Here is a 16,912-nt window from a genome sequence, read left to right as displayed (position 1 = left end):
TTCCAGAGAATAGGGAAGTTATGAGCAGTTTAGAACTTTAGAAGTCAAAATCTTAAATAATGGCCCATCACAAACTGATTACAAGAAACCAAAGGGAAGACTTCAACAAAGCTTCAAATTACTCTTTGTATTATTAACTGTGGAAGTCATTCAGAAAGTGAAAATTTCAGGGAGCTTCATCGATTTGGTTTTACAAACCTACAATCTTAGGTACATTGTGCTGGCCCAAACATGCCCACTATGTGTGGTAGACACTGCACGAAGGCAACAAAACATAAATGAACAAGGAAGGTAAAAGGGAGTGTGGAACAATTAAAAACTGAAGAATTTAAAAGTTTAAAATCTATAATGGATAGTTAACAAATTATAGTAAAAGTTAAATGGAAAGCAAGCTATTCCAGGGATTACAAAAGTTCGTTATACGTTCATTGGATTTCAACTGTTATCCTTGGATTTACTGCTGGGAATTGTCATGGTCCGGATTTTGCAGTGGTAGCTTTCCTAGAATTGCTGATACGAGCTGTTATTTCTCAAACGACAACACTTTCTGGAGTCTGCTCCGAGTTAAATGCAGACGTCCAAAATTTCTTGTCAGCGATCTTATATTTTCAGCTTCTTCACAGACTGTTGTTTTGATATGTCCAGGTAGTCACAATTAGAAATCAGTGAACTGGCAAGAATTTTCAATTTTACGCTATGAGTCCAAAAAGCATGCATAAAGCTGGCTTGTTGTATGAAGGATGAATGAGTTTTTAAAGTGGCTTAGTAAATTCACATTTACTGAACAACCACTTTGCTTCTGGAAAATCAATTTTATATTGTCAAATTCCTCAATCTGATTGGAAATTCCAAAACCTTACTTAAAAATTTAAATTTCAACCCCATCCTTAGTTCTGTATCATGCTCTCCATCTTTCTCTTGGTGACGTGCGATATGAGAGCAGTATACTTTTCTACCTGGTCTGTTCCCAAGGGAATACTTCAGTTTAAATTGTTAGTTCACCAGCTTGTTGACATCCAAGACTAGAGAGTAATGCATTTAGAATTTGAACAATTTCTAAACAGAAAAGTTTTGGACAACCTGGGTACCAAGGGGGGAGGAAAGGTAAGATGAGGTAGACAAATAGCCGTGATATTACGACAACACAGGCTTTTGGGGCGAAATGGTGGACTTTTCTTTTAAAGTTTTGCCATGCTGTGACATTTAAACATGGTTGTTGAACTACTTAGCAGAGGTGCAAAATAGCTTAGTTTTCAACAATTTGTAATTCTTGGTACTTATCAAAAGATGTACATTTGTAGCTAATAATGTACAGCTGATACCTTTGGTTCAAAAAATCTCTCCTACCCTTGACAAATTTAGTTTTGGAATTCATTTCAGTGGAGTCTCAATTGGTAGTACATTCGCCTAAGTCACAAGTTTTTGGTTTCAAGTACCATTCAAAGATCGAGGCTGACATCCAGTGCATTGAGGGTGTGCTGTGTTGCTGGAGGTGCTGTTTTATAGACAATAAACCATGGCCCCATCTGATCTCAGAGATAAAAGATATCTTAGCTCTATTCTGAAGGGCAGCAAGGGAGTTGAAACCTGCATTCTGTCTAATATTGATCTTGCCATCTACATCAAATAAAACAGTTTATCCAGTCATTACCACCTTGCTGTTTTTGGTAGCTAGCTGTCTGCAATTTTTCTACAAGTAATTACAATTCAAAAGTGCCTCATTGGCTGTGAGCCAATTTGAAACATCCAATAGGTGTGAAAAGCTCCATATAAATGCTAAAGCAAGCTACGCCTGCCTCTTTGTAGGTTACGTGGAACAATCCCTCTTCCGTACCTACACCGGCCCTAAACCCCACCTCTTCCTCCGTTACATTGATGACTGTATTGGCGCCGCCTCATGCTCCCACGAGGAGCTCGAACAGTTCATCCACTTCACTAACACCTTCCACCCCAACCTTAAGTTTACCTGGACCATCTCTAACACCTCTCTCCCCTTCCTGGACCTCTCTGTCTCCATATCGGGCAACCACCTAGAAACCGATATTCATTTCAAGCCCACCGACTCCCACAGCTACCTAGAATACTCCTCCTCCCACCCACTTTCCTGCAAAAATGCTATCCCCTATTCCCAATTCCTTTGCCTCCGCCGCATCTGCTCCCAGGATGAGGCATTCCACTCCCGTACATCTCGGTTGTCCTCGTTTTTCAAGGACCGTAACTTCCCCCCCTCAGTGGTCGAGAACGCCCTCAACGGTCGAGAAAGCCCTCAACCGTGTCTCCCACATCTCCCGCAACTCATCCCTCACACCCCGTCCACACAATAAGAACCAAAAAAGAATCCCCCTCGTCCTCACGTACCACCCCACCAACCTCCGGATCCAACGCATCATCTTCCGACACTTCCACCATCTGCAATCCGACCCCATCACCAAAGACATTTTTCCCTCCCCACCCTTATCTGCTTTCCGGAGGGACCACTCTCTCCGTGACTCCCTTGTCCGCTCCACACTCCCCTCCAGCTCCACCACACCCGGCACTTTTCCCTGCAACCGCAGGAAGTGCTACACCTGCCCCCATACCTCCTCCCTCACCCCCATCCCAGGCCCCAAGAAGACTTTCCACATCAAGCAGATGTTCACCTGCACATCTGCCAATGTGGTATACTGCATCCGCTGTGGCCTCCTCTACATCGGGGAAACCAAGCGGAAGCTCGGGGACCGCTTTGCAGAACACCTACGCTAGGTTCGCAATAAACAACTGCACCTCCCAGTCGCGAACCATTTCAACTACCCCTCCCATTCCTCAAGACGACATGTCCATCCTGGGCCTCCTGCAGTGCCACAACGATGCCACCCGAAGGTTGCAGGAACAGCAACTCATATTCCGCTTGGGAACCCTGCAGCCCAATGGTATCAATGTGGATTTCACAAGTTTCAAAATCTCCCCTCCCCCTACCGCATCCCAAAACCAGTCCAGCTCGTCCCCGCCTCCCTAACCTGTTCTTCCTCCCACCTATCCCCTCCTCCCACCTCAAGCCGCAACACCATCTCCTACCGACTAACCTCATCCCGCCCCCTTGACCTGTCCGTCCTCCCTGGACTGACCTATCCCCTCCCTACCTCCCCACCTACACTCACCTTTGCTGGCTCCATCCCCGCTTCTTCAACCTGTTTGTTTCCTCTCCACCTATCCTCTCCTCTATCCATCTTCTATCCGCCTCCCACTCTCTCCCTATTTATTTCAGAACCCCCTTCCCCTCCCCCATTTCTGATGAAGAGTCTAGGCCCGAAACGTCAGCCTTTCTGCTCCTATGATGCTGCTTGGCCTGCTGTGTTCATCCAGCCCTGCACCTTGTTGTCTCATATAAATGCTAAACTTGCTTTAATTACTCAACCACAACTAGTTATCTACCTACAATGGATAAGGTGATTACTAAAGAGCCCTGCTGGAAGGAGTGCAAAATAGGTACAAAATAGTCAAAATCAAGCAGAAAATACTTTCTCAAGAATCAAAGTGCACTTCCATCACTGCTGGTAAGCACAGTTTCCAAATATGTTAACATTTTCGCAGGATGTATCTTTCTCTTTACGTACACAGCCAACAATATGACATCGGATTCACAGGAGACCCATTATCTTTTAAGTCAATATGTGTACAACTATACTGCAATTTTATTATTCATAACTGAAATCAAAAATAAGAACAAAACTCTAGTACATTATATTATTTCACCTAACTGTTCATCTAGAACAATAAGAAAACTACTCTGTACTAGCTTATCATTCTCCAAGTAATAAAAGCATTATGTCATATCTCTATTTTCTACTCTTCCCACCTCCCTTAAAATTTAACCAAATTAACTTCCAAAAAACTTATCACAGCCTTCATTATTTGTCCTTAATCGATTACTCTTTGCTGCAGTAATTATATCAACCACTACATAATTCTTTTATCAAGTCATCATAAACAATTAACAAACCACACAAATCACTGTTTCTCCCACCAATTTTAGAAACTTGTTAAGCATTTTCCATGTTGAAATATCAATTTTGAAGACTTTCCTCATTAAATTGTGGTTAGCAAAAAAAAAAACCATTAAATTATCTTTCCATTTAATTACTGTTTCTTTAAATTTACTATAGGGCATGGATTATAAATAAAATATCACACAAGCTTAAAACTTGTTGACCTCAACTAGCATTGCATTAAGTTCACTAGGCAACGGATTACCTCATCCGATGTGTTCACAATACTGAAGCCAAAGATTGATATGTGAAAACCAAATCCAATTTAGCTCAGATGTCCAAATTGCTGCTCCACGATCACGTGGTCCGCCACAAATCCTGCCAATTCAGCCCACAAAAGTAGACAACTCAGTTTATATTGCCAGATTGTCCTAATTGAACATTAGGGTCTTCAAAGATTTGAAAAGAGGTCTTAACTGATGCATAAATTCTAATGCAGAGCACTAAATTCTGTTATCTACAGTTTGAAATAATGAATATTAACACGTACGTTCATTCTGCCATTGCTTGCAGCTCAAGATTTTATGGCACTCAACTACATGAACACTCCTTATCAAACTGTAGAGATTTCCTTCAGAATTTCAATCCGCAGAACTAAACTTGAACATTCATTCCTTTAACAAAATCTTAGTGGGCATGGAAACAACACTAAAAGCTGCCTTCATCTCATTATGGAAGTGACTGGATCAAAGATGAGACTGACAAAACAAAAAAAAAAATTACCACACCTCACAGAGGAGCAAGCAGGCCTAAAATCTAATCTGAGCAATAGCAGAATAGACCCATAAGTAAAAACAAACTCTAAGTCAAGAACAATAATCCGTACAGAACAGCCTGCATGCCCCCATCATGCCATCATTTCCTCCATGCTGTCTCCCTAATTATACCCACCAAACAAAAAGGAAACAGTGAGATGTGAAGTTCAGCAAGTAAAATGGGGCTAGGAATTGAGACAATATGCCAGACCCCAAGCTGTGCTTACCAACCTGAACCAGTGACACAAGCAATTTGAACAGACAAAAATATCATACTAGAGATTAAATCATGTCTGGCCATTAGCTGTTAGTCATTCTATTTCAACACAAGTCATTTCTAAGTGATCTATACAGCTTATCTTTAACAGAGATTAAAAAAAGCAAGTTTCTATCAAATGTAGATTCTGTTGCCCGACTTGAGGAATTTCTAATTATGTGTCCACAAGTATTGAATATACAAAATGAGACTTAAATGGAACATTGGGCACAATTATTTTAGAGGGCTTGTTGTCAAATGAAGTTTTTAATCAGATTAGACTTCAGTACAAATCTTCAAGTTGGAGGAAGGGACCAAGGGGACTTAATTATCCAAATCCCATAGATAAATGCATGGTACAATCCAACTCTCAATCATTTTCACATGGCCTCTAAATTCCTCATTGTACAGATTACTTCCTAGAATGGCACATTAATGTGTGTTAGGAGGGAAACGGAACCATGCTCAGCCTCCAAAAATTCAAAATGAATCAACCTACCAAGCTCACTATGCCGGCTTAAACAACAGTAATATGGCATATCAATGTAAGGCACCTGAATAAACACTACCCTGATGAAATTTCACCCAACGTGAATCCCTAGCTCCAGGAAAAGAAGGGCAAGACAAGAAAACCTGCGAAAACACACACAAAGATTAAAAATAAAGTTAGAAAATACAACTACAATTGTTTTGATAAAATCATCACCTCAAGTGCAACTCCATTTTGTTTCACATACTGACTGTAGCACCCATGTAGCATTAGAATGTATACTTGGAGACCTTAAAAAGCTGTTAATATCTCCATGGTTTGCTGGACTGACTTAAAAAAAACACTTGTCTGTTGCTCACTTTCAAATACCATATTGTTCATTGTTCTCAATGAATTTCTGAAGATGAGCAAGCGTCACACTTAACTAATATAAATAAATGACGTTTTAAGTATAAATACAACATATGCAACAGTACCATAATTAATGATGCACATGCACCCTAGGACTTGGATTTCCAGTACATGTTATTTAGCAAACAGCTAATTCCATTTCAGAGCATTAAAAGAAACCAGGAGAAAACTGAAAATGCATTCATTTCGATTTTCCAATGGTCACTAGATGTGGGATCTATACAATTCCTATGCAGTATAAAAAAATGACTCCAACAATTCAGGCAATGAGAACTTGATTAGCCAAGATACATCATGCCTGATTAATCAAACTGCATTTTTGATAAAGAAGCATGATAGACAGGAATTCCTGTGCATGCTGTATACGTGGATTTTAATTTGCAAAAATTGCTAAGATGCCACACAAGGATTCAAAGATGAAAGGGCATGGAATTAGAGGCAGCTTTGTGACAGAGCTTCATAATTAGAGAGAAATAACTCAATCAATAGAACATTTTCCAAATCAAAGCAGCATCATGAACCAGAATTTTGGGAAATCACTTAGAATAAGTAACAGTTATACATCCAGGTTTGGAGATGACAAGATGGGAACAGATACCAAAACAGAGTGAAGTAATCAGCAAAACTAATGGAATGGTTGTCCTTTAAATCACAAGACGGTAAAATACAAAAAAAATGTAGGAATGTCAATTTGTAACCATGAGTTGTAATGACATTCTATCCTTGTGGTGTTTCACCTCATCGCCACACCACTACAATACAAAGAGTAGTGGTCAGGAATTTGTACCTTGATGTTCACGTCTGGAATCCACATCCCATCTTTAAAACACCTGAAGATGGTTGAGATCTTTCCTTCATCATAACATCACACAGCTGGTTGTTTGAAGATGGTTCAACTGTTCAGCGCCATTCACAAAGGCAGGCAAAGACTTGAAGCTAAACAATCTTCCACAATCATGAACAGCAATATCATTGCCTCATGCCTCAATATCTCACCGGTAACCATTCACCAGAATGAATTGATTTGACATTATCATCACAGCTACAAGAGTACCACAGGTTCAGTGTACTTGGCACCACGGGGTTTCAGTCCCAATCCGCTACAACTCCACAACTAACAGATCCAAGTCAGGAATGTAAAAAAAGATGGAGTTACAACACACCAGAACAGAACAGATCCATTTTATGCCACCTTTCAGCCAAATTCAGCATCAACCTTCCACCTTTGGTGCACTGCAGCATGTATGACCTTCAGAATACAACTGTTCCAAGTACTACCACCTTGTTACATACCATTTCCCTTCACTGACATTAAAAGCAGCACATGCAGGAAATTCAGAATGTTTTATAGGGAAGGATCACAATGATTAATGGTGAAGGATCTTCAACTCTCACGAAAACTCAAGATGGACAATAAATGCAGCATTGCTAGCATCAGCTCCACCCTGGGAACAATTCTTTTAACATGCCATATCATAAACATTCTTTAGCAACATTTATTACAAACCTTTATTACCAAGGATTGTAATCCACAAATGTCTAAGATTTGTGTACACTGCAAGTAATTTTTTTCAAATGAACAGAAAACACCAACTTGGTCGATCATGCATATACTCATCTTCATTCTAGTTTCCTTTCCTGTCCTTTCTTCACATCGCCTTCAATTCTTTATGAATATTTTTACATATCATAGTTATTGCTATGGCCTGTTGTGGTAAAATATTCCATGCTTTAAGATAACTTCTATCATTTCTCTTTGTTCTTCCAGCAATAGCGATATTCCTACATTTACGCTGCCTTTTTTTCCCTGCTCAGTGAATCTGTAACAACTCCATTCTTTTTATAAGCTCCTGTTAGTATTAACGTCATTTCAATCATGGAGAGTTCAGAACTTTACACAGTAATAAAACAGTGTCCAAACCTGTATATGTCGTTAACCAATTAAACTGTTGAAATGCTCCAGCTATATTGCCAAGTACCAAAAACTCATGCTAAATAATCACCTGAGTCCTTAGTGTCTAAAGCTATTTAAACAGTCCTTTCAAGCTTGCGTTATTTTATATCGCTTCAATATTAAATTAGTGAAGATAGCAAGTCCTTGCAATGTACAACTAAGATTCACATACTTCTCAGTGTGCACATACAAATATACAGGGATATGTACAACCCTTCCACTTTTCCCATTTTCATATCGCTTGATCACAAAATCATTGTTACCCTACTCCCTTCCACGTAAAGTGTTATATTTAGTGTTAATTAAACTGCAAAGTACGGTGCAAGTTCCAATCCTCATTGGGTACAAAAATTGGCAAGATAATCAATTATATTTGTTTGACATTCTATCTTTAATCTTTTCTACATAGTCTGAAACAAGTGGCAATGGGTTCAACTACAAGATCTTTTCTCAACTACAGGTCAAAGTGTTGGTACAAAATCTCAGCAGTTCCTACAGAATAGCAGATGAAATAATGGCTTGTACCAAATAAAAAGTTCTCTCTCGCCCCATTTTGCTGAACCAGAATTCCTCTGAACCAACTGTACGGAAAGGCAAAAACATCTGCAATGTATTTAATTTCTTCAGGGTATAAATTTTGAAAGATTACTGAAAATTTGATTCATCTCAAGTTCTATGGAGATAATGTTTTCAGAAAAATTAAACAACGTATCAGAATGTTTTATTTTAAAATTGGGAAATCACATGACTTCAGCTAATTGCTTGCATCAGTTCTTAGAAATCATCTTTCTGGATTTTGTGACAGTCTTGTTTGAATGTTTTAGCTGGAGATAGGCTTTCCCAACTGAAAACTGGACTATTGAGGAAAGGTTGCCCAGCTCATTTCTCTCCTGTTCCTGAAACACCTCTATTGTGTGTCCAGTGTGAAACTGGATTTTCCTCATAAAGGGTATCTGGAAGACCTGGTGATATTGTTTTTGAAACAAGCTGCACCTGCCAAGACCACAGACAACTGCATGCATCTAGTGACCCACGTATGCCACAACACCACACTGGCAGCCTCCTGAACACACTTCTTCTTTCCTTCAGAGAACGAAAGATGAATGGTCAATAGTTTTATCCCCCAATGTCAATTGCAACACAGAATTTTTTTTTATTCCCGTTTGTCTTTTATGTGCCTGTGTTAGGTTCTTTAGAGGGATAAGCATTCGTATTTTCAAATTACAAACAGTTTGCTAACCTGTTCTACATCTTGATTTTATTATAAGTCAATAGCTTTGCGTTAAAGAAAGCTGGTTTAGAAAGTGTGAAAAGATGCTGCCTAGCCTTCTGTGTTCCTCTAGCTCCATACTGTGTTGCCTCTGACTCCAGCATCTGCAGTTCTTGCTATCTCTGGTTAATGAATCTTTTTATTCTAACATTGACAAAGCTCACCATTGGCCATATCAGAAATTCAACAAACCTGAGCAGTGGAATGGGAGATAAATGCTGCACTCAGATAACAGATATCGGAAGATCTGCCATTAATGAGAGCAACTCGGTAAAGAAAAAAGACTCAATTTCTCTCTTTAAAGTATGTCTGGAGACATATATCACCACTTTGGATAGAGCTACAAGACTGAATTGAAAAGTCGTCTTATTGTGAATAATATCAGCATAATTTTAAAAGAAACAGTGCAAGCCTTTGTCAAAGTGCTCAGATTATGCTGCTGAACCACACCATTCAAAATATTCAAAGTATTATGTATAGATCATATTTACATTGCTTCCCAGCAATGATATCAGTGAATGCCTTAAAACAGCTATACGATAATGTTCCAGTGGCTTATTATAGTTTCAAGTGATAAAAGGCCATTTGTAGAGTTATGAAAGGAGGTAGCAATTCAGCCCATTTTAGTTTGTGTACTGAGAAGTGAGAATGCACCACAATATTAAGTCATTAGGTGTTTGTCTCAACAATTTTATCCATAAAGTTAGTCCATACACCAATAAGAAAAAAATTCAGGTTTGTCCTTTCCTGATCTGAAAGTCTGTCCCCGAAAAGTACCTCAAATCTGTATTTCAAAGAAACGGTTTCACACCTTATTCTTTTGTACCACGATGCAAGTATCTAATTCCACAATCCACTTGTTTTACAGGTTTAACATTTTAAGAATACAAGTTTTAGGTTGGGGATTAACATTAACTGCAAACTTGGTTGAGGTACTGTAATCAGACTTGGGAAAATTACAGTTCAGAATATTTGATGAGCTCAGAATTAGAAGAGATAAAAACTTCTCTCTTAACGTTGAGGCTTGTGGTCTACATTTATCTCAAAAAGATTTCAAATTTATGAAGTTTGTAAATGAAAAACCAGAAGTAGTCTTGTAAATAAGGGTGGAATCAGTAAGAGTCAGAAGAATGGTCATGCCATCATTAGAAATGCAAACTACTCAATGGCATTCCAGAATTTAAAGGCTTAATTTTGAAGGCAACAGACAGTTTACATTTCTGTTTGGAATATCCAATGCACGCCACAATGCAATGATGATAGGTTGTCAGGGTTCGAGAGTTTTCAATTTCGTGTTAGCACTCTCAGAAAGAGATAATTAATAGTTCACTTTAGGAACAGTGAAAATTGCAGCTTGTTAAGCCAAGGGATAAGAAAAGATAAATGTTAGCTGAGTCTGCACGTTAAGCAGAGAAAATATTAACAGTGTTAACACTTGAATGGAGGTGGGAACTCAAGTTTGGTGTTCATGAGGGAAAAGAGACTGGAAGATTTACCAAGGTTGGGACTAGAAGAAAATATCCACAGTAACCATCGCGTGAAAACATCAATTTGGCTTTCAGAAGGAAGAGCGTGTTCGTTAGGAGCTGTGCCTCACGAAAGCTGGGACAAAAAAAACAGCCAATAAATAATCAGTGATGCCATTGATTTTCAAATCACAAATGTAGTCAAACCCAAGCCCTTGGTCACAATGTGCTGAAGTTGGATGTTCTCTTAGCCAAGCAGTAACTGAAAAAGCCCCACGATCATGCTGTATTGGAGAATACCTGGAACGCTGATAAAAGAAAACTGAAATCAACTCCAGACAGTATTTCCAGAAGTAGTGGATATTTTGGAATTATTCATTGTTATTCTTTGAAGTAATAACATGTGCTGTGGAAAAAGGGAACCAGTGTGTGTACTGCATCTAGATTTCCACCCAAAGTTAGTTTGTTGCAGAAAATAACAGCTCATGCTAGCCCCTACTACATATTGGCATGGATAGATTTGCTTGATAACAGGAAACTGCATTATTTTCAGATTGGCAAATGTAATGAGTGGCGTGCCATACAGACCAAAGCAGGAACCTCAATTTTAAGAATTTATACAAATAGCTTGGCAGAAGTAATTAACGGTATGGCTGCTAAATTTGGTGATCATACCAAGAAAAGGAAAACAAGTGTGAAGGTGACTAGTATGAAATTGGCTAGGTGGTTGGCCAGGCGGGCCAAGATCTGGCAAATAGAGCATAATGTGGAAAAATATTAAATTTCTCATATTAGCCGGAAGAATGAAAAAAAGCATATTATTTAAAGAGATTGCAGAGCTCAGAGATGCAGAAGGTTTGGATAGCCTTGTACATGCGTGACAGTAAAAATGTGTGCACAGCATGTAATAAGGAAGGCTAATAGAATGCTATAATCCAATGCAAGGGGCATTGAATCCAAAAACCTGGAGGTTATGCTTCAGGCACCTGGACCTTGGTAAAACCACATCTGCAAGACTTCTCTCCTCACTTAATGAGGAATACTAGACATATTCAAAGCAGTTCAAAAAACATTTTACTGAATACCTGGAATCTGCAGGTGGTCTTGAGAAAAGCGTTGACAGACTAGGCTTGCATCTGCTGTAATTTATAACTGCAAGAGACTCTTGACTAAACATTAGATACTGAGAGGTCTTGACTGGATACACATGGAAAGGGTGTTATCTCTGGGAGATTCCAGAGCTAGGGCTCACTGTTTAAAAATGAGGGGTCGTCCATTTAAGACACGAGGACAATATTTGTTCTAGAGGTTTGAGTGTCTTGGGAATACACTTCTTTAAAGGGCAGTAGTGCAAACCAAACATTTTTATGACAGAAATAGATAAATCATTGGTAATGGACAATGAAAGATTATCTCACAGGCTGACAGTAATGTGGAGGAATCAAAAATGTGCTTACTGAATGACAGGGCAAGCTCAAGGGGACAAGTAGCCTTTTCCTACCCTTACTTTCTATGTTCATATGTACTCAAATTTTTAAACTACAGTGTTAAATTACAACAGTTTACTTTTTAATGCTTTGAATATAAAGTTTGCTCAAAAATATGAAATCTTGTGGTTTCCTTCTTTGTGATAAATGTGAATTTTTGTTTTCTCTCATCATTAACAATCTCCAAGTTCTGGATATCACTGGTGTTTTCCTCCTTTAGGAGGCATCTTAAAGGACAGTTCCATGACCAAGCTTTTGGTCTTCTGCCCTCAAGTATGCTAATGATGTTGCGTCAAATTTCCTTTTGATGACATTCCTCTGAAACCTTTGGGGCCTTATGCTGTGTTAGATTCTTCACCTCTTTCCTGAATTGCTTCCAGCTCTTAAATTTCTCATTTCTTACTGATCAAGACTGCAACATAATTTGTGGCACATGTACAGGAGAATAAACTTTAATGTGACTTGTTTTACTCATTCACAGAATGCAGGTGTCAACGGCAAGGCCAAAATTTATCACCCGTCTACAATGTCAGAATTCATATATCCAGTCAGTCAATCAGGCAAGGCTGGGTTTCTTTCCTTAAAGGCTGATAATGGCAGACAAAATGGGCTTTTTAAAACAATTCAGACCGATTAATGATAATCTGAATTTAAACCTTCCAGCCTGGATGGTGGAATCAGAGTTCACACCTTTGGATTATTAATCCAACCTTCTTAATTACTGATGCCATAAAAACCACGCACTCTTCAACAGTTTTGGTCTTTGACTTCCAACATGTTAGTGGCTGCTAGTCTTATTTTGTGTCAAGTCTACTAAATCCTAAGAAACCATAACACATGCCACCTCCCTGGCCCTACGCTCATCCCTGGAATATCTGGATAACAAGGATATCTACGTCAGACCGCTACTTATTGACAGCTCTGCCTTCAACACTAGAATTCCAACTAAACTTATCTCCAAGCTTCGAGCCTAGGTCTCTGCACCGCCCTCTACAACTGGATCCTTGACTTCCTGATCCACAGACCATAGTGAGAATAGGTAACACCACCTCCTCCACAATAATCCTCAACACCAGTGCCCTGCAAGACTGTGTACTCAGCTCCTTACTATACTCCCTATACACATGACCGTGTGGCCAAACTTCATCCTAACTCCACCTACAAGTTCACTGACAACATCACGGTTGTACGCAATACAAGTGCTTGGCGGCATGATGTGAAGATAATCTCTCCCTCAACATCAGCAAAATGAAAAGGCTGGTCATTGACTTCAAGAAGCAAGGTGGAGAGCATGCCCTGTCTACATCAAAAGGTGCCGAGGTGAAGATGGTTAAGGGCTTCACGTTCCTAGGAATGATAATCAACAATATGTCCACGCACATTGATGTAACAACCAAGAAAGCACAACGCCTCTACTTCCTCAGGAGGCAAAGGAAATTCGGTATGCCCATAAGGACACTGACCAATTTTTATAAATGCACCATAGAACACATTCTATCCAAATGTATCACCACTTGGCATGGCAGCTGCTCTACCTAGGACCATAACAAACTACAGAGAGTGGTGAACACAGCCCAGTCTATCACACAATCTAACCCTCCATCCACTGGCTCCATCTATACATCTCACTGCCTCGGGAAGGCAGCCAACAGAATCAAAGATCCTTCCATCCCAGTTATACTCTTTTCCACCCTCTTCCATTCAGCACAAGATGTAGAAGTTTCTATACTCATAAAACAGATTCAAGAACAGCTTCATCCCCACTATTACTCGACTTCTGAACGGACCTCAAATTTTAAATTTAACGTTGATTTTGCTGTTCGTGTGCCTTCTCTGTAGCCATAATATTGTATTCTTCACTGTATCTCCCGAATGCACTTTGTATTGTATGATCTGCCTATACTGTTTGCAAAACCAAATTTTTTACTGTACAAAGTACGTGACAATACTAAATCAAATCTTATGATTAGTCAACATTTTTTTTTCTTTTATTTGCACCTTCCACAGTCAACACCTTTCTGCCTCATATTGCACTTCCTGCTTATATTAATGTGCACCCAAGACATACCTGATGAAGCAAATACCAGCAATGATAACCACTGCTGATTTAATCCAAACGTAGTAGGGGTGCTCCTAAATGACAAATCAGTATTTAGCAGAACTGGAAATCCTACAAGTGCTAGCTTTCTATATGTTGCTTTCATGCTCACAACAGTCAAATTCATATTTTGGGAAGGGGACAAATGTCAGATAGGAAAAAGGTCATACTGAAACAAACACGAGCAGATTTTTAAAAAATGATTCAAGTGTCAAATAAAATCAGTCTTATTTGGAAAGCAAGCACTGATTTAGTGTGTATTTGTCCCTCCATTTTACAACAGCACTAGCTTCTGACTAAATGATCAAACGTCTACACGTGCCACTGAGGAACAACTGTAAGCCTCCCACATCACCTGACAATTTGACAGATTGCAAACAAAAAGAAATCTCGATAAATGTGCTGTCCAAACCAAAGAAAGAGGTGCTTAAGAAGCAGACTTATCGCCAAATTAAAAATGCTATTTAAAACAAAATAGTTTGTCTTCAATAAACATCGGAAAGCTACACAAAAAAGCTGCAATTCAAAAACTGGGGAGCACTGGTTTTGAGGTGTTTTTTTTCAATCCTGCTAAATACTATTGATTGACGACCATGTGAGATCAGAACGCGTTACTGCAGCAAATCAGATTGCAAACAACGTCGCGTTTGAAGTAGCGAGCGATGCGAATGGTAGAAAGTCCATACTAATTATAAAAATAAGCTAGCTTTGTGGTTAAAAACTGAAGCGTTCCAAAAAAAAAGGGCCGATGGAATGGTTTGGCGCGGCGCTTTGTAGGCCTCGATCCAGCCTCCTCGAACCGCGCAATGAGCCCGGGTCGAGAGAGCGAAGCGAGACATTGTCCTCGCTCACTCCTCGGGCCTGACAGGACTCCAACTTTCGCCCGGGGATTTCGCCAATACACACACACACACAGAGACACACACACAGGACAACACAATAGCAACAAACCGCCTGTCGCCCTGCTTGACCTGGCGACAGCGCTCGGCTGCAATGCCGCACCGCAAAGCGGAGGAAAAGAAACAGAGAGATGGGGTCCAGACTGAACGTCTGGCCGACACACCTCCCTCGCCTAGTTCCCCAGCCCAAAATAGAAGGCCGGGCTGTTGCCCTGGAAGGTGACACGGCAGCTTCAATCGAAATAACGCATCCGCTGCAGAGCAGGCCCGCCGCCATGGCGCACCGCGCTCACCCCACCGCCTCCATCTTCTGATTGTTCACCAACACCAGGCCTATTCCCACCCAGCTCCTCCACTCAGACGATATGTGGCGGCCTACTGAGGGAGGAAGAGGAGGGGGAGGGGAGGGTAGGGGAGGAGGAGAATAAAGCTTGGGCTCGGCTGACATTTTCCCTGCTCCCATCCAGCGGCAAGGAGGAGACGAGAGATAAAGGCCAGCCGAGCGGCTCCTACTCGCACTCACCTCATCGTTAAAGGCGTTGACGGCTTCCATGCTGCCGGTGCCCAGGGGAGGGAAGGGAGGGGAAGGGTCACCGTGCTCACTCAGCTCTGTCAGAGATCCACGCTCCGGCTACGGCCCTGACCGGGTTCCTACGACGCGACGCGGCTCGGCTCGTCCTGTCCTGTCTCGGCTCCTGCTCGGCTCTCACCTCCAAAGCAGCTTCACACGCGCCTCAATCAACATGGCGGCGGCTGCACAACATCGCCGCACTGCCTTCTGGGAGTAGGTCTGCGAGTGGCGCCCGGTAACCGTCTTCTCCCAGGCAAGGGGAAGGCGATCTGTGCGCATGCGAAGGCTGGCAACCGCCATCCAGGGGAGGACTAGTGCGCATGGCGGGGCCGGCAATCTTGAGCTTCTCTCGCCGAGGGTGAGACAAGAGAATAGCAGGGGTGCATGCGAAGCGTACGGTCTATTCGGCGGTGGGTTTTCTATCCCGTACCTCAGTTATATTTTGGAACAAGCGTGATACAAGATCAGTATTTTCACACGCACTCCAATTGCCTTTTAAGTCTCAAAACAGAATGCCTCTGCGACATTAGTTGCTGATTTTACAATTTTGTGATCTCCTGCTGCCTCAGAATATGGTACTGTTACAGGCAATGTTACCACACTTGGCTCAGCTGTACAGGGTTGTGTTGAAATCGAAAGATTTGGAAAGCAGTATAGGCAGGGGTTCTATAGGTAGGGGAACAGCAAGCATTTCTGCAGCTAAAAACATGATTCCAGGATCCAGGATGTCACTGAGTGAGTGGCTACAAAACAATCAAAAATACAAAGTAAGAGCAAGAGTACGCCATTTGGCCCCTGGAGTCTGCTCTACTATTTAACAAGAACATGGCTCTCTAATTGTGGCCTCTACTTTCCTGACTATCCCTGTATGTTGTTGTTAAGAATCTACTTAACTCGGCTTTCTCCTACTGAAGTCTGGAAAGATTATATTCAATCTGCCAAGGTTTTACCCACTTGCTTAACCTCATAAATAAATGTCTGCAGGCTCTTTGTCTCACTACTTGCCTTCCCACCTATCTCTGTGTCATTCGCAATCTCAGTTGTAGAACATTCACTTTCATCATTAACGTCGTTAGTATATATTGTAAATAGCTGTGGGCCCAGCGTGGATCCCTGTGGCACACCACTAGTTGCTATCCTCTAATTGGCGCCCTTATCCCAATTCTCTGTCTTCTATTATTTAGCCCATCCTCTATCTAGCACTAGATTTTTATCTGAATAAGTAGCCTT

The 16,912-nt window shown here is 40.8% G+C and overlaps 1 protein-coding gene across 2 annotated transcripts in view; it reads right to left on the bottom strand.

The window, feature by feature from the left end:
- Window positions 1–15,946, bottom strand: part of scaf4a (SR-related CTD-associated factor 4a) — an 86,342-nt gene extending 70,396 nt beyond the window's left edge. Inside the window, exon 1 of one of the 2 annotated variants that reach the window (XM_048602595.1) lies at window positions 15,635–15,946. In XM_048602595.1, the coding sequence (XP_048458552.1) occupies window positions 15,635–15,664 (30 nt within the window). In that variant the 5' untranslated portion in view covers window positions 15,665–15,946. The remainder of the gene's footprint in view (window positions 1–15,634) is intronic. The other variant, XM_048602594.1, reaches the window with a different exon arrangement.
- Between the last annotated feature and the right edge of the window lie 966 nt (window positions 15,947–16,912).

The sequence above is a fragment of the Rhincodon typus genome, chromosome 11 (assembly GCF_021869965.1).
Source record: "Rhincodon typus isolate 14 chromosome 11, sRhiTyp1.1, whole genome shotgun sequence".
NCBI classification, from domain to species: Eukaryota; Metazoa; Chordata; class Chondrichthyes; order Orectolobiformes; family Rhincodontidae; genus Rhincodon; species Rhincodon typus.
The sequence above is the reverse complement of the archived record's forward strand: the minus strand, read 5'-3'. Positions and strand labels throughout refer to the sequence as shown.